General features: G+C 50.0%; 1 protein-coding gene across 1 annotated transcript in view; it reads left to right on the top strand.

Annotated features, from left to right (window-relative positions):
- LOC144944706 (uncharacterized) overlaps nt 1-24,630 on the top strand; it is a 51,164-nt gene extending 26,534 nt beyond the window's left edge. Inside the window, exons 4-5 of the mRNA XM_078873064.1 lie at nt 23,982-24,585; nt 24,626-24,630. Of these exons, the coding sequence (XP_078729190.1) occupies nt 23,982-24,585; nt 24,626-24,630 (609 nt within the window). The remainder of the gene's footprint in view (nt 1-23,981; nt 24,586-24,625) is intronic.
- Nucleotides 24,631-25,812: the final 1,182 nt, after the last annotated feature.

Below are 25,812 nucleotides of genomic sequence, written 5' to 3'. Positions count from 1 at the left end.
GTCAAAATCCGTGACGAGAAGTTGCTCAACTGTGCGAGTGTCTGCGTGTATGTATGAGTGTCGACGTATCTACACGTGTATCCGTGTCTCTGGGTTTCTGCGTGTCTCCATGTGTGGTAGTGTCAATGGCGGAGCCAGGATTTTCAGGTAGGGGGGGCAACCCCTCCAGCAATGAAAAATGACAGAGGAGTTGTTAGTAAGTAAGGATTTGTCCCTTGCTTTTTATTCGACGCGTGTGCGGCGATGGCACAGCCATCGATCGAGGGTCGAATTCGAACCGCGTTGTGTGATCGGCATCGCGCTCGCTGAAGGTGAATGCCTTCAGGGAAGTCGTCTACTGTATACGCAACTGCGCACAATTCTGTGAGTCACTTATAACTGCTTTGCCTTTACTTATTGCCAATTATGGACTCAGACTATTGTCCTATCATCTCATAGAGTCCCTGGCACATAATATGCTACACAGTGGCAGTGGGGGGTCGCAAAATGCCGATTTATTACGAATAAACCCCAATGATCCAAACGAAATTAGGGATTTCGATCGGATCATTGGGGAGGCACGTGCCACCCCCCCCCACTGGCTCTGCCAGTGTGTAGTGTAGCAGTTAGCGCGCTGCGCTACGAACCCGGCGACCCGAGTTTGATTTTCGCTCACGGCCAACACCGATGACGATTATCAGAACTGGTACTGGGCCTCCTCGAGGTTGACTCAGCCTCAAATGAGCACCTATCGCCACTAGGGAGACAAAGGCGGCCGGGCGTGTTGCTGGCCACCCACCCTCTCGTGTACCGTGCCGGCCTTTATAGGTGCTCGCTAACAGCACTTGCTCCTCGAGTCTGTTAAGGTTATACGGGGATTTTTGTCTTCGTATTTGTCTTTTTGTGTGTTTGTGTCTCCATGTCTATTTGCCCAACTGCTCACGCACGACCGAGGGAGTTGAGAGGGCCGGTGGTGAGGGCTGACGGCTGTTGGCCGTGCTGCGCTGCAAGCAATGGACAGGGGAAGGGCGGGAGGTGCGGGTAGAGGGGCTGGATCGGCCACCGAACGGCACGGAGGGTTAAGTCTCTCCGTGCCGAGCAGTGAATTCGAAATACCGCGTCACACCTGACCACGCCTGGCCGCCTTTGACTCCCCGGGTGGCGATGTTTACACACTGCACCAGGCGCTCATTCGAGGCTGAGTCGACCTAGGGGAGGCCCAGGACCGGTTCAGATAATCGTCACTGGTGTTGGCCGTGAGCGGGAATCGAACTCGGGTGGACAGGTTCGCAGCTATACTTAGCTAATTCATTCCATTGTCAAAATCCATGAAACCTCAGGCGTCCATATAATTGCCTTTTTACTATCCCAAGAACAAGAATTGGAATAGGTGACAAAGCCTTTGCCGTTGCAGCATCAACGCTTTGGAGCAACTTTGTTTCCTCACTTAACATCATAAACCCTCCAAAACATATTGTGACTCAGAATGCTGGATACAGCCACATTTTCAAATGTGATTTGTAAATGTAATAATTAACAATTAATTGAGTTACATTTGAATGTAAAACATTTCTGGAGGGGCTGTGTGTTGTTTTGGTGTGGTCTGGGACTGTTTTTGCTGTTGTTTTACTGCCTTTCCAAAGATTGGGAATGTATGATGCAATTTGAACGTGTACATGTCGTGTATTTATTTATAAGGGGCACCACGGTGGTTGGATGTTATATTCCTCGCCTGGTATGCGGGAGGTCGGGGGTTCGATCCCGACCTTGACGTCTGCATATTTGGAGTTTGCGTGTTCTCCCCGTGGTCACGTGGAATTTTTCTCCGGGTTTTTCGGTTTTTCCCGCCACATTTAGAAACATCACGCGTTTATACTATTTAGATTATTTTGCTGCTATAAATGTGTAAATGATAAACCACTTTGTTGAGCTATCATTTGTGGCCAGGTCGCTTTTGATAAATAAGTTAATACCTCAGTGGGCTTTGCCTGGTAGGAGAAGATGGTTTAGTTTTATTTGGATGTGTTGTTACCTGCCCCTTCTGGACATCTGTGAAAAAGAGCTTTATAGCTCATCGGATTCCTCCAAGATAAATATTCTAATTGTGCTACACAACCGCTTCCTAGAGACACACACACTCACAAATACATACAGATGTAGTGGTGATACGCGCTGGGTGTATATGTCGTGTGCCAGCGCGTATGTACGGGTGTGTGTGTGGTGACGCGCGCTGACGGGGAGGAGCAGGCGTCAGTGCGCGGGTGGGGGTAGTGCTGCTGATTGGCTGTGTGCCGGTGACGCGCCCAGAGGGAGTGATCGGGTAGCAGCGCGGTGTGATTGGTCGAGAAGTGGAAACACGCGCTGAGCGGAACCGGATCGTAGGGATAGCGCGTGTGGATTGGGTAACTGAGGAGCGGTGCCGACGTTGAGGTCCGCATCCGCTCCGTCTCCCGGGAAGAAGGGGTATATAAGGTGATGCACAGAGGAGCAGGGGGCAGAAGTGGAACCATCTAAGAATGAAGACGAAGGTGCAGAGATAGAGCCCGGAGAGGAGAGTAATGGAGAGTAGAAGAGAGTAAGGTATAGTGTGTAGCTAGCGAGAGAGAAAGGTCTACACGAGCTGAGTGATGTATAGTGTGTAGCCAGCGAGAGAGAAAGGTCTACACGAGCTGAGTGATGTATAGTGTGTAGCCAGCGAGAGAGAAAGGTCTACACGAGCTGAGTAATGTATAGTGTGTAGCCAGCGAGATAGAACGGTCTACACGAGCTGAGTAATGTGTAGTGTGTAGCCAGCGAGAGAGAACGGTCTGCACGAGCCGAGTATGCATACGGTGTAGCCAGCGAGAGAGAAAGGTCTGCACGAGCCGAGTATGCATACGGTGTAGCCAGCGAGAGAGGTGCAAAGTCTACACGAGGCGAGTGGAGAGTGTAGCAGAGGCGCAGAGTCTACACGAGGCGAGAGAGGAGTGTAGCCGAGGCGCGGAGTCTACACGAGGCACAGAGAGCCGGCAGCACAGAATCCAGAGTCAAGAGAAGTGCATTGTGAAGAAGAGAGGCCACGCGTTGTATTGTTACAAGTCAAGATTTAATAAAAGAAGTGTGTTCCCGTCAAGGAGTTTCCTGCCGTCATTTTCCAATACTTCATCTGGCGTCAGAAGTGAAACGGGCTTCCAAGCATGGAGACAAGGAAGACCCGTAGGACCCACGGGATTGACCGCGAGGAAAACCTGGACGACTCGGGGCCGCTGGTGGCGGGGGGCGAGGAGGAAGACTTGCCCACGCTACAGGATCCGTCGACGGCGCCGGCCGAGCGACCGGGGACCGAGGCCGTGCTTCGTGAGGCGCACTCCCGACTGGCGGAGCTGCTGCTCGCCGCCGCGTCCATCTTGGCGGAGATCAGCTCGTCGGGAGGAGCGGGGACGGTGGGGGACATTTTACAAGGTCGCCCCGCAGATTCTCGCCAAAACGAATGGGGGATTCCCGCCATTGCGCCTGGGCCTACTTTTGGCGGGAACGGCGAGCGCCACGTGGTGGTGGGTTCCCAAGCGCGCGCATCGACGTCATCAGCGCGCGAGGGGGTCCGCCATTTTACGTCTGCCGCTGGAGCCGCCATCTTACACACCGACAGAGAGGCGGAGAGGAACCACGAGGCGGATGACTTCATTTTTCAGCAGCGTCTGCCCACGTTGTCAGCCTTCAAGGCGGAAGGCGGAGACTGGGGCAAATTTCAGCGAAGGTTTTTGGCGCATCAAGAGATGTCAGCGTGGTCCGATGCTACGGCGCTGCGGGCGTTGCCTGCCCTGCTGGACGACGACGCGCTCGCGGCCTTCAGGTCTGCACGGAAGTCGGACCGCTCCACGCTGAAGGATGCGCTGGGTTTGTTGGCCAGGGTCTACGGACCTCCCTCGGCGTGCCGCCATCATTTCTACGCAAGACGGAAAGCGGCCACGGAGACCGCGCTGGCCTATCGCACGGCGTTGCTGGCTCTTGCTGATGCTGCGTTCCCTCGGATGGACGAGGAGGGCCAAGACGCGATGGTTTTGGAGCAGCTGCTTAAGTTGGCGCAGGACCTGGGGGTCCCTATCAACACAGCTGACGAGATTGATATTTCTTCTTTGAGAGTCGCCACGAGTATTCAAGCGCACGAGGCCCTACAACGGAAACAAGGAGTTGGTTGCAACGCTGCTGTCGTCGCAGCTCCGGGTTCGGTGGTCACCGAACCCCAAGTCGTCAGCCCACGAGAGGAGGCGTTCGCCACGGGACGACCAGGGGACTGGAGGCCGGGGGCTCGGTCGCCTCTGCGATCGGGCCGAAAGTCGGAGCATCCAAGATCTACTCCGACCCTCGTCACGTGCTATAACTGCGGCCTCCGGGGCCACGTGGCGTCCGGGTGCCGCGCTCCGCGTCAGCGCGCCATGGGTGCTCGGCTGGACGACGACCGAGATCCCAAGTCATCTCTACAATCCCCGGCAAGTCGCGGCACCTCACACGCTCGGCCTGTTTATTCGGCACACATGGGACGCCGCGTTGCGGCGGAGGAGGGCCGGTTAAGGTTCGGGGATTCGGTTCGGCGAGGGGGGTTCGGCCGGGACCAGGGAGACATCGAATGGGCGGAATTGGGGCATAGAATTGTGGCTGCTTCGGCGGGTTCGTCCGTTGTTACGGGATCTATTGATGGGGTCGAGATTAGGGTGTTAGTGGACACGGGGGCATCGGCAACTATTATATCGGACCTCATTTATGATATTCTCCCAGTCCAATGTCGTCCGCTGCTTCCAGTGGATGTGCCATTTTACGCCGCTAATGGGGGATCGTTGGGCATTATCGGTCAGATTAGGGCGTCCATTTGCATTGGAAATATCAAATTGTCGGGACCCGTTTTCGTTTCGTCTTCTTTGGCGGTTCCGTGTCTTTTGGGCACTGATTTTTTGGCTAAAATGCCCATTAAAATTCTTATCGATCAACGATGCATTGAACTGCCATCGGGTCGCCGGATTGCATTTTTGACGAGCCCTACTGACATTCGGACGGCGTGCGCTACGATACAAGCGGTGGCGACACAGACCGTGCATGTGCCCCCGGGTTCACAGATGTTGATTCCCCTCCGGTTGCGGAAACCATGGGTGAGGGAGGCTTCGGAACAAAGTATGCTTTTGGGTCCTTCTAACAAGGCTGTCGGGGGTCTTGATTTATCGGTGGCTCACACTTTGGTGCGGGCTGACAGGGATCCGTTTGTGATGGTTTTGAACGCGGGGTCGCGGCCAGCTGTCATTCCACAGGGCACCGTGCTGGCTCACGTGGCGCGGGTCCCTGTGGATGATGGGTTGGTTGCGCAGGTGGGCTCGAGCCCCGCGCGGAACGTTGAGCCAGGGGAAGACCTTGAGTGGGTCCATTCGCTATGCGCCGCCTCGGACGATTTGTCGGCGGCGCAGTTGGGTGCGCTGCGCGAGTTGCTCATAGAATTCTCTGATGTGTTCAGTAAACATGAGTATGACATTGGGTGCACAGATTTGTTGCACCACCACATTGAAACGGGCGATGCGGCGCCGGTCAAGCTAAATCCCTTCCAACTGAGTCCCGTGGAGAAGGAACATGTTCAGTCGGCTGTTAACGAAATGCTAGAAGCCGATATTATTTCGCCCTCCTCTAGCCCGTGGGGAGCGCCTATTGTGCTGGTTAAGAAGCAGGACGGGTCCCTGCGATTCTGCGTTGATTTCCGTCGCCTGAATAAGATCTCTGTGGCTGACGCGTATCCGCTCCCCAGGATGGATGAGTCCCTCGATGCATTGTCTGGTGCGCGATATTTTTCGACTCTTGATTTGTTATCGGGGTTTTGGCAGTTGCCGCTCGACGAAGAGTCGAAACCTAAGACAGCATTTCGGACTCCAGGGGGGCTGTTCCAGTTTAACCGGTTACCCAGGGGACTTCACTCCTCTCCAGCGACGTTTCAGCGACTTATGGAGTTGGTTTTGTCGGGCTTGCAGTGGGATACATGCTTGATTTATATGGACGATGTCATTGTTTTCAGTAAAACGTTTGAAGAACACCTCCAGCGATTGAGAGGGGTGTTCTTGCGAATGCGATCGGCTAAGCTGAAATTTAAACCGGCCAAATGTCACCTCCTTCGGAAGTCGGTTAGATACTTGGGTCACATTGTCGATTCTTCGGGGATCTCCACCGATCCCGCGAAGACGGATTGTGTCGGTTCGTGGCCGACACCTACGTCCGTTTCCGACGTGCGTAGTTTCATCGGGTTTGCTTCTTATTATCGGCGGTTCGTTGAGCACTTCGCCACTATTGCAAAACCCTTGCACGCTCTAACGGCGAAGGGAGTGAAGTTCAAATGGGGACCGGAGGAGGAGGCCGCGTTTCGCTCCCTCCGGGACGCCTTGGTGGGTGCCCCACCCTTGTGTTATCCCGATTTTGCCAGTCCCTTTTTGCTGGACACGGATGCTAGCAACACGGGCATTGGGGGGGTGCTATCCCAAGTCGTTGGGGGTGTCGAAAGAGTTGTCGCCTACGGTAGTAGGGTGTTGTCTCCGGCGGAGCAGCGCTACTGTGTCACCCGTCGCGAGCTGCTTGCCATTGTTTTTTTTGTGCAGCAGTTTAGGCCATATCTTTATGGTCGTCACTTTACAGTCCGAACGGACCACGCGGCGCTACAGTATTCATTGAGGGTCGCCCAGCCCTCGGGCCAGTTGTCGCGTTGGTTGGAAGTCCTCCAGGACTATCAGTTTACGACTACGTACCGTAAGGGGTTGCGACACACGAATGCCGATTGCTTGTCGCGGTTGTTGCCTTGTGATGAATGCGCGTGTTTGTCGGGATCGGCGCGCTGTAAACCGACGCTTGCGGGGGAGATGGGGGCACTGGCTGCGACAGCGGGCGCACCGATCAGGGATGATTCCACTGCCTCTCAGGGTCGGGACTCGCTGCTCTCGCTGTCGCTCAGCGAATGGGGCCGCCTCCAGATGGCGGACAGCTCGCTGCTAGCATTGCGCCGCAAGGTTGGGGGTCCCGAGGGGGACCAGGAGCGTACCGGCTCCTATGTACTTGAGCAGGGAGTGTTATTGAAATGGGACAGTTTGTCCCGGCGGAACGCACTCGTGGTGCCTTCCGCTGTGAGGGGGAGGGTTGTCTTGGCGGCACACGAACGCCTCTTGCACTTGGGAGTTAACAAGACGCTTGCCCTGCTTCAGCGTGACTATTACTGGCCGGGAATGGGAAGTGATGTGGTGCATATTCTGAAGGGGTGCGTTGAGTGCGCCAGGCGTAAACCACCGGCCGTGGCAGCTAATCCACCGCTGCAATCTATTCAGGTCTCGCGTACCAACGAGCTCGTTGCACTCGATATTTTGGGGCCCTTCCCAGTCACGCCGAGAGGGAATAAATATTTGTTAGTGGGGGTCGAATACTTTACCCGATGGCCTATGGCGTGGCCTCTCGCTAACCAGTCGGCAGCGGCTGTGACGGATGCCTTCGTCCAGGGCTATGTCCTGGACAAGGGGGCTCCCGAACACCTGCTGACCGACCAAGGTAAAAATTTTTCGAGTAAATTGTTGCAAGAGGTGTGCGATCTGTTGGGTACCAAGAAGGTGCGTACCTCCCCGTACCACCCGCAGACTGACGGGATGGTGGAGAGACTCCACAAAACCTTGACTTCCATGCTGTGCCAGCAGGTGTGCGAGGCACATGTAGATTGGGACCTGCAGGTCCCGGGAGTCCTTGCCGCGTATAGAATGGCCCCCCATGCAGCTACGGGGTTTTCCCCATTCTATTTGATGTACGGTCGGGAAGCTGACCCGCCAATAGAAACGCAACTTGGCCTGTCCGCTCCACGAACTAATTCTAATTTGGCAGAACATATTAAGTTTAATATTCATAAGCTGACAGAGGCGAGGGAGGCCGCACGGCTTAATTCGCGGGCTCGCCAAATTGCTAATGAACGGTTGCGGGCACGGAAGGTGTCCATGCACGAATGGAAACCAGGTGACAGGGCCTGGCTGCATTGCCCTCAGGCACCCTTGGCTACGTCGCCTAAATTGTTGAGACCGTGGAGGGGACCCGTGGAGGTCGTGCGCGTTGCACGGCCCCAGTGCGTTCAGATAAAGTGGGGAAAGCGCCGTTGGTACGTTCACCCCTCCCGACTGAAACCGTTCTCGCCTCCATATGGCCTCCCCGTGTGTCGTGATGGCCGGGCGTGTGACGTGACCGGCGACCCAGAGGGGGAAATGTCTCTGCCTGATCCACACGTATTTTCGCCTGATCTGCTCCCAGGTGTCTCGGAACTGACAGCTGCCGATCACCGGCGGCCGGATCTCCGCGGCGGGGCCGGCCCCTTCAGGCCCGTTCCGCGCCGTCTGGAGCAACCGGAACCGCCGGACGGTCGTCAGTGTCCCGCCCCATATGATGGACCAGCCAGACGGACTCGCGCCAGGTCGTGCTACTTTGCATGACCTGCCTCGTGAGGAGTCGGGGCAGTTGGAGCGCCTCGTCACTGCGTGTAGTCGCAGGGACGTGGGGCGCGTTCGTTTCGAATTTGCTCGTATCGTGTTATTGTTGACTTTTCGTGTTCATTGTCAATCTGTACATAGTTATTCTTGTCGTTGTTGTTGTTGTGTTATGTTACGGGGCACACTCGGGGGGTTACGGGGTTTTTTTTGTTGGTTGTCGTTTTATCATCGCGGTTGGTTGTTGTTAGCAGCCGGGCCGGCTGCGAGCTATGTGGGAGGGGGTGATGTAGTGGTGATACGCGCTGGGTGTATATGTCGTGTGCCAGCGCGTATGTACGGGTGTGTGTGTGGTGACGCGCGCTGACGGGGAGGAGCAGGCGTCAGTGCGCGGGTGGGGGTAGTGCTGCTGATTGGCTGTGTGCCGGTGACGCGCCCAGAGGGAGTGATCGGGTAGCAGCGCGGTGTGATTGGTCGAGAAGTGGAAACACGCGCTGAGCGGAACCGGATCGTAGGGATAGCGCGTGTGGATTGGGTAACTGAGGAGCGGTGCCGACGTTGAGGTCCGCATCCGCTCCGTCTCCCGGGAAGAAGGGGTATATAAGGTGATGCACAGAGGAGCAGGGGGCAGAAGTGGAACCATCTAAGAATGAAGACGAAGGTGCAGAGATAGAGCCCGGAGAGGAGAGTAATGGAGAGTAGAAGAGAGTAAGGTATAGTGTGTAGCCAGCGAGAGAGAAAGGTCTACACGAGCTGAGTGATGTATAGTGTGTAGCCAGCGAGAGAGAAAGGTCTACACGAGCTGAGTGATGTATAGTGTGTAGCCAGCGAGAGAGAAAGGTCTACACGAGCTGAGTAATGTATAGTGTATAGCCAGCGAGATAGAACGGTCTACACGAGCTGAGTAATGTGTAGTGTGTAGCCAGCGAGAGAGAACGGTCTGCACGAGCCGAGTATGCATACGGTGTAGCCAGCGAGAGAGAAAGGTCTGCACGAGCCGAGTATGCATACGGTGTAGCCAGCGAGAGAGGTGCAAAGTCTACACGAGGCGAGTGGAGAGTGTAGCAGAGGCGCAGAGTCTACACGAGGCGAGAGAGGAGTGTAGCCGAGGCGCGGAGTCTACACGAGGCACAGAGAGCCGGCAGCACAGAATCCAGAGTCAAGAGAAGTGCATTGTGAAGAAGAGAGGCCACGCGTTGTATTGTTACAAGTCAAGATTTAATAAAAGAAGTGTGTTCCCGTCAAGGAGTTTCCTGCCGTCATTTTCCAATACTTCACAGAGACAAACTCACTCCCATCCACACGCACTCATCAACACACAACCACATACACTCACCCCACACAGACACACACTGACGCAAAAGACACAATGAAAAATATCCCTCGTATAGACGTTTAACAGACTGTTAGCGAGCACCGTTTAAGGCCAGCACGACACACAAAAGATACGTGAGAAGAAAAAAAAAGCACAAAATATAATGTTTTATTTTATAAAGCGCCTTTTATATAAAAATATATCGGTGCTCTAAAAATGCCATAAAATGTCTACTCACATATGGGTAAAATCCAATACAAAAGCAGTAAATACCAATGTTACGTAATGACTCGACTCGCAATAGAGACAGAATGCGGACAATCTACGCAAGAAAAACAATAATTACACTTTGTGTGTAATTATATCAAGTACTTTCCCCTGTTATTTAGTATTATTCTTTCTCATTAAAGTGTGTACTTTGTGATGTGCTCAGAATTTACATGTTGAGTATTGGGAGTGCTGGGAACACATCTTCCTGTATTTGAGTTAATTCTCATGGGAAATAGCTGATCAGTTCACGTCGTATCAGTTGACATCATGTTTTCCAGGAACGTCACCCTGACTTAAATTGATCATTCTCACGACAGCATATACTTATTATACATGCACATACAATTATAAATAAGCCTGATTTTACGCAATGTTAATTTCCGCCAGTCATGCTTTGTCTGCACAGTAGGTTTCGTCTAAATTGCCTACTCATTCAATTCACGATTGAGAGCCGTACATTTTCTGGACAATCAAATCGATTGTTTAACCTTCAGAATAAATTGGCTAGAAATTTAAATGTGATTTTTGTACAGGTATTCAAGTGGGGGGTGGAGGTGTTGAGCTGGTTAATTTGAATCTTGATTTGAAGCTTTCGTGATTGCAGGAATCCATATTCTTTGGGTCTTTCGGTAAAGTCAAGTAGATAGGTTACAAATTATGGCCACATTCCACCTTCAAAAACTTTCTAATTACGATAGGAAGCACAGTCATTATATACTCTAGCCGTGAAGCTTCAAATCATCTTGGGCTTGTAATTAAGATATTTGTACTTTGTTGGAGCCGAAACGTCGTAAGAATGCTATTTTATCATGTTTTATTTTTATTATTTCCCTTCTACGTGACTTTACCGACAGAACCAAGAAGAATAGTTGTACTATCAAGCGATCATCTTTGGCAAAAACGTGTGGACTTTGAGATGATGAGCTGGTGCATTTTATCCATATGTAATAATCCTTCAGGAGACGGCTTCGGAATCGGTCCTTTTATTTTCACTTCACGATACACCTTGCTCACTCACTCTCCGTTGCTGGCAGACAACGGAGAGAGGACAGACCACCCACTAAGTCCCCGCCGCGCACGTGGCAACCCCCGGCCCCGTCCGCGCGTGACCCTGCTCTCCTCCTGCTCCAGTCTGCTCACGATCGTTCTCCTCCCCTCGCTCTTAACACCTTCGTCACGTGGTTCCCCCAGCCAATCATCCATGGACAGCTCCGACCATTCTCGATGGTTCCCTGTCAATCCCGGGACCACGCCCCTCATCCGGCTCCCCATTAGCTGGGGCCCCGAATGGCTAAGCCCATCTCCCTGATGGCCTGTCATGATGACGCATGGGCCATGGTCCCTATCTCAACCCTTATTGGCTACAAGCAGGACCGGCAAGCCAATCCCCACGTGAACCCTCTGTGGCTGTTATTACACATATTTAGGTTAGCACGCCAGCATGCTTTGTAAGCCTACAAATTTATTTTTTGAGGACAAATGTAAATACGGGTTACCTTTAACAGACAAAGATCCCCCGTATAGCCGTTTCAACACCTCCAATTAGCAAAGTTGACTACCTACGGTGCTGAAGAAGTTCTGTCAGTGAGCACCTATTAAGGTGGGTATGGCACACAAGGGCAGTGGGCGGCCAACATCACTCCTCAGTGGTGATATTTACACACTCCACCAAGTACTCATTTATGGCTGAGTCAACCGAGGGGAGGCCTAGGATCAGTTCAGACATGTTGGCCATAAGCAGAACCGAAATCCAACCGAAGGAGTTCTCACAAGGACAACGATCTCCGTGTAGCCTTAACAGACTGTTGGAGAATGTGCTGTTGGTGAGCACCTATGAGGGCTGGCAGAGCACACGAGGGGGTTGGTGGCCAGCACCATGCCTGGCCGCCTTTGTTTCCTGAGTGGCCATGTTTACACAACGCACCAGGAACTAATTTGAGGCTAAGTCGACCTAGGGGAGGTCCAGCACCAGTTTAGATAATTGTCACCGGTGCTGGCCGTGAGCAGGAATCGCACCCGGTCAGCTGGGTTCATAGTGCAGCGCGCTAACCGCTACACTACCGCTCTCCCACAATACATGCACAAACACACGTACATTAGCAACACTAACACTTGCATGCACATGTGAGGTAAGTGCAACTACTAAACACTTGTCATAGCTGTGCTGACAACAAAGTAGCCAGGACCCGATCTTGCGGCCTAAGCAGGTTTGACCCTGCATAGTGCTTGGATGGGTGACCAGCATGCGTGACAGGTGGTATAGGCTGTGCACTGTATGGTGGGCAGCAGACATGTTAACTACCTCGCCTGGTGTACAGGAGGGTAGAGGCCGATCGGTTTCGGTTTCGGCGCCGAAAGTTGGCAATCTGGCCTCTTTCGGCATACTTTCGGTTTCGGCCGAAAGTCAATTTTTAACTTTCGGTTTACTTTAGGTTTCGGCCGAAACCAGAAATTCAGTTTCGGTCGGCCTCTACAGGAGGATGTGGGTTGGATCCTGACCCTCACGCCTGTATATTTGGAGTTTGCATGTCTCTCTCCCCGTGGTTGTGTGGATTTTTCACTGGGTCCTCTGGGTTTTCCTTCCACATTTATGTTGAACATGCATTTAGAGTATTTGGCTGCTATACATTTCGTTGACCTATCATTTGTGGCCAGGTCTCTTCTGATAAAGTAAAGCTATATAACTCAGTAGGCCTTAGCTGATAAAGTTAAACATTTTTTTACACGTTTTATTGTCATTAAAGAAACCAGAATACAGCTTTCTAAAGGAGGGGGAAACAACAGATAACGTGTAACAAGCTCGACATAAAAAAGCATTGTTTCTGGTAAATAGTTTGTTCATTAATTTGCTCCTATACTGACAAACCAGCATGGTCCATTGTGGTCCAACCCCAATAGCCTCCCATGGCCCCATAGGGTATGGGAAAGCCTTCATTCATCTGTGGACTTTTCTTTCATGCGCATGGCATATGTTCGCAAGCTAAATGCTAATGTCGAGGTCTACTAGCCACGCGAGGCCTTCAGGAGAGAGTTCGTGCAGTTGTGCTGTTCCTCCTCCATTGCAGGAGCGCGAGACTACAGTGGTTTACTACACAGTCTATGGTTTTGTCTGAATGGCCACAATGGCGTTTCTTTATTTTTTCCACACTTATGCGAGATTCTAGGATGGTGAAAGCACGATCCCAGAAGGGCCGGGGGGGGGGGGGATTGGAACTTGAGTCGATTGACGTGTACATCACCACCAGTGGCAAGGCGGCGGCAGATGTGTTGTGCCGGCTACGTGCACCAAAGCCTGCAATCGTTTTCTCCCGAGAACCGATGTACACACATCCCACCACCAGATGTGGATTTGCACCCAAGTTGACCTTGCCGGGTATAAATATAGGCGCAAATATATCCTTTGCCACCAATGCGCATTATTAGTATTACCATCAGGCACAGGCAAAGACAGCGACCCCACCCCCCGTATACCTACATAGACTGTTGACACAAGTGTTGTTAGCGAGCACCTATTATGGCTTGTGGAAAGGGAGTTGTGCGGTCGGTACCTCACCTGGCCACTTTTGTCTCTCCATTGCTGAGACAAACAGCCCCGGTTCGCTCATTTACACCACACCAACACTGACCAGCGTGGTGAAGTATGGTCAATTAACCGACTCATTGAACAGGTGCATTGACAGAAATGGCTGTATCCCGACCCTGTACTCGTTTAAGGCTGAATGAACCTAGGGGAGGTCTAGGACCAGTTCTTCTACCACTCGCCCGACAGGTGTTAGCTGTGGTTGATAATAGAACTATAGTGATCGGTTTCATAATGCAGTGCGAAAACAAACAATTACCACCTCTGCTTATGCATCCACAGGACTTTAACTGATTTTTGGGGCAAGTGCTGTTAGTGAGCACCTTTGACAGATGGCACGACAAACGAGGGTAGTGGGTGGCCAGCACCACGCCCGGCTGCCCTTGCCTCCAAAGTGGTGATGTTTACACACCGCAGCAGGTATTCATTTAAGGCTGAGTCGAAATAATTCGCCACTGTTATTGGCCGTGAGTGGCAATCGAAATCTGGCCGCCGGTTTTCGTGGTACAGGACACCAAGCACTATGCTACAGCTCCCTCGCATATGCACAAACACAATTGGCTCATGTCGAGAAAAAAAAACCCGAGCGTTTTTGGGACACGTCCACTGTGCACAGGTGGTGCCTGTAGGGCCCAAACTATACGACGTTAACTCGTGGACACCGAGCGCCAAAGGGGAGCTTGGCGCAGGCACTGGCATCATCATTGGTCATCAGTCATGGCATGATTGAGTAATGAGAAGCGAATGTAAATTCCAGCCGAGCTCTAAATACCTCACCATTTTTTTTTAATACAATCACAGCAGCGTGCTGTTATTGCTTAAGTAGTTGTGTTTTTTTTACGTAGGAAATTATGCAGATGAAAAAACCGTGGTTATGATAATGTATTTCTGTTAAATTTGGCACATTCATAGACACGTGGCATAACGTTAAGTGCCCTTGTGTTATGAACTCGGTGACTTGGGTTAGATCGCTGGCTTCAGCTAACTAACATCGGTGTTATGTGGGTATATCCCAACTAGTCGTGTATCTCACAATAACTTGTTAATCTGGCAGCGACTAAAAAAAAACACACGCTTGCAATAATACAAATCTTAACAGCTATAGTCAACTTCTTGGTTCTTTCGGTAAAGTCACGTAGAAGGGAAGTAATAAAATAATAAAAATAAAACACAATAAAATAATATATATGCTCCAAGCACGTGTGCTGTTTCATTCAGACGCTGTCGCCTCGACAGACCTGGTTTCACCTGAGGACGGCTGCTTGCGTTGTGGCCGAAACGTCATGAGAATTATTTTATTATGTTTTATTTTTTATTATTTTATTACTTCCCTTCTACGTGACTTTACCGAAAGAACCAAGAAGATGAATCCCTGCACTCACGAAAGCTTTAAATCGAAAGGTATAGTCAAGTAAGCCAAATGACGGTGTGGTTAGCGCATTGCACTGTGGGTAGGATATGATGGATTTGAATCCCGCCTGTGACGAGCGATATCTGGAGAAGTTATGTGCTGCCTTTAGCTTCACCAACTCGTGCTCACCACGTGTGTGGGTAAAGGTATAAGAATAGGGGTTTTACCCTTTCTGGCAATAAAACAGTTGTGTTAAGACGTTCAAACGCCAAAAAGAAACCTTTTGCAAGGAATCATGTCTGCATTAACCACACGTACTTGTGGTGAACATGCAAACAAAAACATGCTCTGGTAATATATGGTGCATTGTCTTTGAAACTGATTGGTCTACACCATCAGTTTGATTGGTCTACACCTGTTTTATTGCCAGAAAGGGTAAAACGTATTGTTATCCATTGATACTGGCAAGAAAGGTCCCATGTTGTGTTGGTGAAGTCTGCCCAAACAACTCTGGTGCACACAGATACAACTTTAATTGAAAAAAATACATTCTCCAGCTTATAAGATGTGCCCCCCCCCTCTGTATTTTAGAACAAAAGTTAAAGGTGCCTATCATAATCTGGTAGGTGTGTGTAACTATTTTTTATTTTAACCGCATTGCACTGGGCGCAAGTTTGGGGTGTGTCTTATTTTCTGGGGTATCTTGAAATCTGGAGAATGTTGCATTAGTAATTCATGAACGCGTCTGTTCACGTGACAACTTTATTTATTTGGCCGTGTCGGGTGGAGGAGAGTGTACGACACTCTTTTTAATCACACGATCCGCACCAAAAAAAAAAATCGCGAATCATAACATCGGTCGCGAAAGCCTGCGGCGTGTTAAATGCTGCTGGATTTGCCAGACGTTACTAACGAGAGAAATCCATTGACATTATGTGGTTTTATTTCATGTGCATGATATACAATGGCAATTTGAAATCTTAATATATCTTCTGGGCATTGGAGGGGGTGAAAAAAACTCGTGTTTTGGCTCCCCATTGCCGTGCCTCTGATGTGGACCGTGATACCCATGCGGTCACCTACTGTGTTGTAAACTGCCTCTCTCTTCACGGCACGTGCTGCACGGATGGTGATTCCCTGCTGAAATTACAGGCTTGGCTGCCGGAAAGCAGCTCTTGTTTGCATGCGGACTGCTCCCAGCTGTGAGCACACCGATTGATGAACAACCCAGCTGGTTATTTAGTTTAGACGAGTGCATTCAGAGACAATAATCCGACTCAGCGGCACCCTGGTGCAATGGAGCAAATGATGTGACATTTAAGCGCATCCTCTCATGTCCTGGACCGTACAGAATACGGATATGAAATGTGGTGTTTATATATTTTAAACAATAATGGTCATTCATAATTTATACAATTAACAATTATCGTGGGAAAACATTTTTAGCAATTAAAAAATCCATTGGTTGATGAAGGCCTGCCCATGCTTTTTGGTCATGGGGGTTGTTTGACTGTGCTTCACCACAATGATCAGTGAGAGCTTGTGAAGGGAGGAAGGCCCAGCACTTGTTCAGATATCATTCACTAGTAATGTTAGTCATGTCTGAAATTCGAACTCAGGTCGCTGGGTTCATTGTGCGGTGCACGAACCACGACACTCCATGGCGCCACTTTGTACAACTGTCGGCCAATAATTCTTCTGTGGTCAATAAATTATCACTGCTCTGTGGGTTGTCAACGATGGTTACCTGAGAGATGGAGCGTAGTCCTCAGCCTAAGAATTCGGGATTTACACCACTGGCTTGGCCCACTTCGAGAAATGAACGCAACCCTATCTATGCTCATTTTGAACAATAAGATACTCGACTTAAATATATATGTTACGATAATTAAACAAAAATTACTTAATTCAGCGTTTTATTAAATTGTCAGGACATTGTTCGCCGTTCACATTGATGTTTTGTTCATTCATATTGCTCGACTCGTTTTTTCCCATCTACTATATATGCGTGCATATTTCCATATACATATGAAACTATACTGTTTGGTTTTTTCGGTAAAGTCACGTAGGTAAAAAATATAAAATAAATTAAAATGAAAACAAATAAATTAAATCACGACGTTTCGGAAGCAACACAAGCAACCTTCATCAGGTGTAGACTGCTCCAGCAAAATTACTGAGGCGTATGAAGAGAGTTATTAAGAGACAACGTGTTTATATAGGGTGTTGGGGGGGGAATCAAGGGGTCGTGGGGGGAGGTATGTGGCAGGCCGTGTGAACGGTCGGGCACGGGATTAGCATGAGTTAAGCCGATAGACAACCATCTGTATTCTTTCGTGATGTCAGGGGAGGGGAGTGTGTGCATGAGTGCAGTGCCTGCAACGACGAGTGATGGTAGTGTATCAAGCTGGGAGTAAAAAAACTGAAAGAAATGGATATGGCTGTAAAATTATAAGGCAGCTAAAGTTAGACTTGGTTGATGACATCTTTCATATGAAACTGCTCATGACGTGCAAGACAGGAGGATTGCAGCCATCTCGTAACATTATCGAAAATCATCGAAGAAACACGAACTTAATAATGCAATGAGGAACGTTGTTTTCCCCCAACATATCCACACTGACACGCACTGCCTAATTAATTGGCTGCTGTTTTAAACCCCTCTTGGTAATTGGTGACAAACAGAAAAATTTCAATCTTTTATCCAAATTGACATTCTCAGAATTTTCCCTGAGCAAATCCAATTTTCCCAACACGCAGTTTTCATTTGCCAATTAGCGGTGCTTTAAATATTTATTTTTTATATTCACGAAGGTCCTTTAAAAACGATTTCATTAAATAAGTAAATAAATAGCTGACAAACATCCCCCTTAAAGGCTGTTCGGGCAAGTGATGTTGTCTTGTGCAGTGTTTATGAAGGCTGGAACAGCGCATGGGGAATGGGTGGTTTGTCCAATACCACTCCCGACCACCTTTATTTCACTAAGTGACGGTTACACACCACTCCAGTATCTAGGGGAGGCTCAGGACCGGCTGGTGGGGATATAACTCGCCAATGATGTATTAGCCATGGCTGGCAATCAAACTCAGGCTCGCCATGTACACAACGCGAGCGCGCTAACCACGGCAACCCACTTCCCTCTACACACGCACACACTCCATACATATGTACTGCGGAAATATAATTGCACACCACACATGACACATATGCGATTTATTCAACGCTTGTTAACAAAAATAAAATATGTGCTATAAATGTGTAATACCTAGAATGTATTATTAACGAGGCATTCCCGCTGCCTGACAGTACACGTTACTGTTGTGTGTCGGCATTATGCTCAATTGAGCCACTTGTTATGCACAGAGTTTCCCAGCGCTCGAGCAAGACAGCAGGATCTCATCCTTACAGGGTTTTAAAATAGCAGTCGTCCACCCGATAAAAAAATAAAAATTGCAAGCCGTGTATAGACGTTTTTATCGATCCACTGCTGGATGAGGGCCTCAACGTTCCACGCTGTGGTGGGTTGTTTGGCCACACTTAAACACAATTATTTGGTGATGCTGCTGCGTTTGCAGTGGCGCACGAGCACAATTAACAAAAACTTCAAACACAATCGTAAACAACACCTTACAAGACAATATATAATCGGCAACGTTTTGGCCAATGGTGCCTTCTTCACAGCACATGAAGGCTGAGAGCACAGATGTTGGGGCATAGTACAGTAAAAATACTTTTTGGTGGTACAATATTACTTTTAACTATGTAAGACTGTATATATATAAACAATGTGAGAAACTATTTTTAATACATTTGGAAAGAGAGCGACCAGAGTAACAGTGTGCGCACCTGAAAAAATGACTATAATTCGCACACATACGGTAGGGAAGAAAATTAAACACATGCGTAAACGTGCTTATCTATTCCGCACAATGACCTTCACATTGGTAATTATTTGAGCATTCTCTGATTCTCTTGGGGAATCAGTGAGCACCGACCGGAGCACAGACCTTAAACTTATAATCGGGGTCAATGTTAGCATTAAACATGCATTTTCTATACATCACCGTCAGCTGCCCTCCGTGACCTGGTCTAAATGGGATTCATCCAACATTACCTGGCCACATGTATCATTGCGAAGAAAGCAGCCGGAGCGTCTGAGAACGGAGAGACTCGTGTGGCATGAGGGACATGGCCGAATATGGTCGTGTTGCAAGTGTAATGTTAGGGAACTTTGTCAACGAGAGTGTAGACATAAATGGGGTCACTATGGCGGTTAGCGCAAGCTACCATCACAAGAGTGGAACTGTGGGTCTTGGGCCTCTCTCGGGCACCAGAGTGGGTATGCCATGGAAGCAGGCCCTAGGGGGCATGGTTCTGGTGACAGTGAGAGAGAGGTCGAGTGAGGACATGACAGTTTGGGTTAGAGGCCAACCGCAACTGAATTTCTGGTTTCAGCCGAAACCGATAGTAAAAAAATTATTTCGGCCAAAACCGAAAGTAAACTGAAAGTAAAAAATTGACTATCGTCCGAAACCGAAAGTAAACTGAAAATTAACTTTTTGGCTTCGGCCGAAACAGGAACCATGCCGAAAGAGGCCATTTGCCAACTTCCGGCGCCGAAACCGAAACCGAATTTTGGTCGGCCTCTAATTGTCAGACTTCGAATCTCGGTATCAACACGCGTGTAGACTGAAGCGAACGCAACACATAAGCCAAGGCGGGCAGGCGGCTGGGAACAGACAACAGAGGCACTTTGTTGTCGTCCCGCCAAAGAGACTCCACCCACGGATGGAGATGCAGGCTGCCGTCTGTTGCTCGGTCGTATATACATTAGCAGACCATGATTGCGACTGTAACCTCGCTCCCAAGCTGCTGCTGCTGACGTGTGTGTGTGTTTGCAGCCTATCGCATAGGATTGCCTAGCGCCGACTGGCCAGTCGATAGGCAGAGTGATAGACGTAGCACTAGCGTTATATTCTAAACATAGATCTTCGGTTGACGAATGACGACCGAAAGTCAATATCAGTTTCGGCCGAAACCGAAACCAGACCGAAAGTTAAAAATGGAATTTCGGCCGAAACCGAAAGTATGCCGAAAGAGGCCATTTTTCAACTTTCGGCGCCAAAACCGAATTTCGGTCGGCCTCTAGTCTGGGTGACCCCAAGAGGGCACGTGACCGGACGAGGTGGCAAGGGGGGCCCAATAGGGGGAGAGAAGGACTCGTGATGTAGGGCCCAGAGTCTTCGGGAAGGATCTGGAAGGAGGCGTGGCCAAGGGCAGAGCCGGGCCACACCACGGCCGATAAAGGCCGAGTCCCGAGCCCCAATCGCCGCTGTTCTCCGGAATCAACCCTCGGTGCTACGTCTCTCTGATCTTTGGTCTTCGTTCGGCATCGTGGGTCAGTCAGAATGTTACTGACTGACCCAGTTATGTAGTTGCCCCGTTGTGGCTTAGTTAATACTCAAAGTTGATATCACCTATGTTGTTATTCAACACGTTTATGTATTTACCCGGTTGGGGTGTTGGAATAAACGTGTTGCCTCCAAGTCAAGTGTGTGCCTCCGAGAAGAACACTACAAGAATACTACCATGGTCGAATGGGCAGAACATTTGCAATCCAGTGGTCGTCCATTCGATTCCCCTCTTCACCAGCACTCCCCACTCCCCCCCTCCCATCAACCCCCCCCCCCACCTCTCTCTGTCAGTGTGGGAACCACAGTCCATTGGCAGGTCACATGTGGGTACCCTAAAGCTCCGATTGGCACGGTTGGTTACGTACGGTGCCAAAGATGTTCAACATACGCACGTCTTCGGTACGTAAACTGGTTGATACTCCCACCTCTTCTAAGACATTCGGCCAGTGTGGAAGAGGAGGCAGAGCTACCTCGGAGTGGAGGCCTTTCTATCAGCAGTAGTGTGAGCATGTGACTACAGTGCTGCACCTTTACCTTGAAACGTATGAGCATGGTTCGGTTTGAGACCTCGTCACCAGTGTTATTGAGTTTTATGACTAAGAATTTTACTAAAAACTGTTTTTTGTACTATTTTTAAATTTTCCCAGGTAAGGCTCACTGAAGCTATGTGGCTCTATTTTGCAGCCAAATACTCTAAACGCAAGTTAGTTATAATTCTAAGATGCGACCACGGGGAGAACACGGAAACTCCAAATGTACAGGCGTCAGGGTCGGGATCGAACTCACAACCTCCTGTATACTAGGCGAGGCATTTAACATCTTGCCACCATGGCGCCACTCGTATTATAATTAATGTATTTATGTTGAACTTTCACACCATAAAACATAATAAAATGAAATAATTCTCACGACGTTTCGGCTACAACGCAAGCAGCCGTCTTCTTCACCTGAAGACGGCTGCTTGCGTTGTAGCCGAAACGTCGTGAGAATTATTTCATTTTATTATGTTTTATTTTTATTATTTTATTACTTCCCTTCTACGTGACTTTACCGAAAGAACCAAGAAGATGAATCCCTGCAGTCACGAAAGCTTTAAATCGAAATTTCACACCATACGTACACCAACCGTGCTGATTGGAGGTGCGGGACGTGATTATTATTATTACCTGAGAATAAACGAAATTGTAATGAGTTAATCGGCTAAACATGCAAATCACATCCAAGGATTTCCGTGCTGTCAGCTCAGTGCTCTAACATGGGAATTATCCCTCGGAGATAACGAGCCACCTCCAAATTCTTTGTTATTTATGTGACTTTCACACTTTTCTGGACGACCGTGGAATTAATCAGTGTGCCCAGATGTTCCATTCAACACACATGGTTATAAAATATGGTTATACAATTAATTGATATAGATTTCACATCAACAAATTAGCACCACGCTTTTACATAGCCAAAACGGCCTGAACATAAATATTATTTCGACATGTGTAGTGCAGCACAAGTTGGAGAAGAGCTAGTTGCAGGAGGCACCTTCTTTATTGACACTCTTAGGTTCACATGTTCCTTCCGATGTCGTATACCCTCGCCTAGACGCAACCCTGACCGTGTTACACTGACGGCGTCGACTGAGACAGCCAACAATTATCCGGCCGTGAAGACGGCGAAGACGACAGCGACGACGAGACGAGTCCACTCCCAGAACCGGCAGCCCGGAGCTCTTGCTCTCCGCTGCTTTAATTCTACTCGGCGCGGCCTGGCTCCGCCCTGGCTCCGCCCTGACCACGCCTCCCTTCTCGAACCCACTAGCGGGTTCCAGGGACTTCCCGACGAGGTCTTCCGTGACCCCTGCCCCAAAAAAAACCACATTTAGCCAACATAGACCACAAATACCAGCTATTAAAGCTAATCCTGGAAGGAAAAATCGAAGGGAAAAAACGACCAGGACGGCCAAAAACGACATGGCTCAGTAACATCAAAACATGGCTACAATTAACAACAGCACAAACTCTACACGCCGTGCTAGACCGGGACCAATATCATCGTGAAGTCGCACACGCCGTTAGGCAGCACTAAAGAAGAAGAAGTCTGTCAGGGCAAGTGCCATTAGCACCTATAGAGGCCGGCATAGCTGACAAGGGCGTAGTATGGCCAACACCACATCCGGCCGCCTTTGTCCCCCCAGTGGCAATGTTTACACATCGCACCAGGTACTCATTTGAGGCTGAGTCGATCTAGGGGAGGCCCAGGACTGGTTCAGATAATCCCTAACACTGGTGTTGGCCATGAGCGGGAATCGAACTCGGACCGCCGGGGTCGTAGCGCAGCTCGCTTACCGCTCTATCACCGCTCCCACACATACGCACACATGCGCTGGCGGTGTTGGGTTTTCACTATGGCAACAGCCACGTGGCCTTTGTGATTGATGCGCATCGGAGGCCGGCCGCATTGTGCGGCGTTCTTTGAAAATGTTAATTACACGACTATTTACAGGATCTTTACCGTCAAAAGTTTTGTAAGTAAATGGATTAACATTTTTCTTTAAGACTGCTACTGCTGATAAAGAGAATGTTACCATTCTATTCATGGCACCTTCTTTTTTCTTTCATGAAAGCCCCATTGGAAGTGTTTCTTTGCAATGGAGTTTCGGTCCTGAATATGACTTTCTATCTTTGACTTTACGCAAAACTCCACAACAGGACAATGCATCTCATATAACAGAAGTGCATCATTCCTATAAAAAAAAATGTTTTACTTTGTTTGGTGAAAAGTCTAATGACTTTGCTGCTCCACGTTTCTGGAGCACCCTTATCTACAGCTTTGTTCTCTCCCTTCACTCCCCCACTCTATGTCCCTATTAGACTCCATCATAGGGCTTGCTTGCACCTGCACCTAACTTTTTCCCGTCACCTCTTGCTCTCACATTAATTTAGCGCATTCTTTTTCGATTTTGCGTGCGTTTCCTTTTACGACCGTTAAATACCTCGTTTTTTCGCTGTGGAAATATTCCTTAAGGACCCTGTACTCATTCTCTGCAGTATTGCTATTTTAGTTTATTGATGCTGCTGCTGCTCCACACACCACAGATCTCATTTTGTAAAAATCCGGGAAACTGGCTAAACGGGACTGCCCGTGAACTCAAATATACCAAACCAGGAACGTTGCTTTCACTTGGTACCGTTATGCAGCCATAATTTAAGGCCACTCGACAGCACTTCCACCGAGATCTTCAGATGAGCGATTTTTTGAGTGCCTCTCTATCGAGGATGAGTCTTCGCACTCGGAGCTCGTCAGTTTAAGTGTAAAACCCACATGTTCTGTAAATTGCTTCGCTTGTGCAAACACATTAGCACGTCAATTCGTAGGAGTCTCACGTGACAGCCCAGAATTCTAACCAAACAGCTCAGCGACAATGACCCACAACTGTTACGACAGAATTAGATCCATCCGTGTGCCACTCAGCCACCTTTCACATTTCACTTTCTCGGCTTTGCAACTGTGTAGCCTACAACTGTTTATCCTGCGATCATTTATCCCTTGTTCCCGTCGCTCCCTCATACAATGCCGCACAAACTCATCTGCACTGTCCCACCCCACACTTTCCCCCCACCTTCCCCGCAGTTCGTGCTGGGCTTCGCGCTGCCGCTCCTCATCATCTCGGCCGCCTACTGGCGAATCCTGCAGCGCCTGCACTCGGCCATCGTCCCCGCCGGCCACAACCGCGGCGTGCACGCCCGCACGCGCAAGGTCACCTGCTTCGCCATCGCCATTTGCATTGTCTTTTTTGTGTGCTGGGCGCCCTTCTACGCCCTGCAGCTGCTGCAGCTGCAGAGTTCCTTGGCACCGAGCGGCTCGGACGCGTTCCTGCGTGCCTACAACGTGGCCATCAGCCTGTGCTATGCCAACAGCTGCCTCAACCCCTTCGTCTACATGGCCATGTGCGCCGCCTTCCGCCGCCGTGTCGCCGCCGCCGCGTGCTCGTGCCACCGCAGGGCCCACGGCGGCGCCGACGGTGTCGGAGCCACCGCCGCTGGGCGGGGCGCGAGGGTTGAGCGCCGGCAGGGGGGCGGCGAGGCGGAGCGCGAGCCTGACAGGGAGATGGAGAGCCTGCCCAAGGCGGCGGGCGAGCGGCCGCTGGGGTCTGAGCGCACCGAGGGCCGGCGCAGCTCCTCGTGCGCGGGGGTTGGCGGAGGAGGGGGACGCTGCGCGCACGGCGGCGGGGAGGGTGAGGAGGAGGGGGGAGAGTCGACGCTGCGGCTGGAGAGCGTGACGGACGAGGCGCGCTGGGCGGGCGCGCGCGAGCAGAGCTCCGGCCCCTGCTGCCACTGCCCCCTGTCCTTGGAGGTGCGGGCGAGCACCGGCGCTCGGGGTGGCGCGTTGTGAGTGGCGCCGCCGCCGCCGCGAGGATTGACGCGCTTGCGGGTGAGCCAGCGGAGCGGCGTGACAATAGGGACTTGAGGATGCGCGGTCGCCAAGGCCACGCCGGCTTGTGCAGGTGTTGATGTTACGGGGCCTTCAGGAAGCGACGCTCTAGCCTCCCTATATTCTGCCTAGAATAATGCATGCACAACTTCAATGTAGAGCTTACAAACCACAAGAAGAAAGTTTGGTGGGCTTTAATTACATGAGAATCATTTTCATTCTTAGCGAGAATAAAAACGTGACGATCGTTTGAGAACCCCCATATTGAAAACGCGTTCGAGTAATCAAAATGTTCACAAATGTCCTGTTGTCTTTTGCGAGCAATAATTTCGACGTAAATATTATTTTTGGGAATGCGTCTCGTGAAGACACACACCCCCAACTGGTCCACCATGACGGAGCGTTCTCTCGTGCTACCGGACACCACAGCAAAGCAATTTATTTTGATATGTCAGAAATTGTAACACTGAGTTGGGCAGTAGTGCACAAGCGATTTTAATAAAACAAAAAAATGTAAGACCTTCATAAGTTTGGTGAAGTGAGGACCAGGACCTCTCCTGATATCACTTGCCACCAATGTCAGCCGTGGCCAAGAATCAAACTTGGGTTGCAGTGAGTTCATGGTGGGTTCATAGCACAGCACAGCACACTAATCACCCCACTACTACCACTTCCACCCAGCTGAATAGGAAGGCTCAGTATATAACCTATAAAATAATGTTTTTGTCTGTCTATCTGTCCGTCCGTCTGTCTGTCTGCGCACATGCGGTTGCGAGGGATTTGGCTCTCAAATGGTGGGGTTTATGTTAAAATTGTTTTGCCAGCTACCACGCCGTAAGCCCCGTGGTGGACAAGCGCTATTCCGTTTTCCCATCCGTTACCTTTACATTAGTTAAAATAGCGTTTTTTGCGATTGATCTTTATTTAAACATTTAGTTTTGGAATAATTTATTTATTTCCCTTCACCGCTTGAGGAGTGCCAACGCAGCAGGCTGCACTTGCGCACAACGCCCACTCGGTTAGCCCCTAG

The sequence above is a fragment of the Lampetra fluviatilis genome, chromosome 35 (genome assembly GCF_964198595.1).
Source record: "Lampetra fluviatilis chromosome 35, kcLamFluv1.1, whole genome shotgun sequence".
Classification (NCBI taxonomy): domain Eukaryota; kingdom Metazoa; phylum Chordata; class Hyperoartia; order Petromyzontiformes; family Petromyzontidae; genus Lampetra; species Lampetra fluviatilis.
Note: the sequence above shows the minus strand (reverse complement) of the source record. Positions and strands in the feature narration are given on the sequence as shown.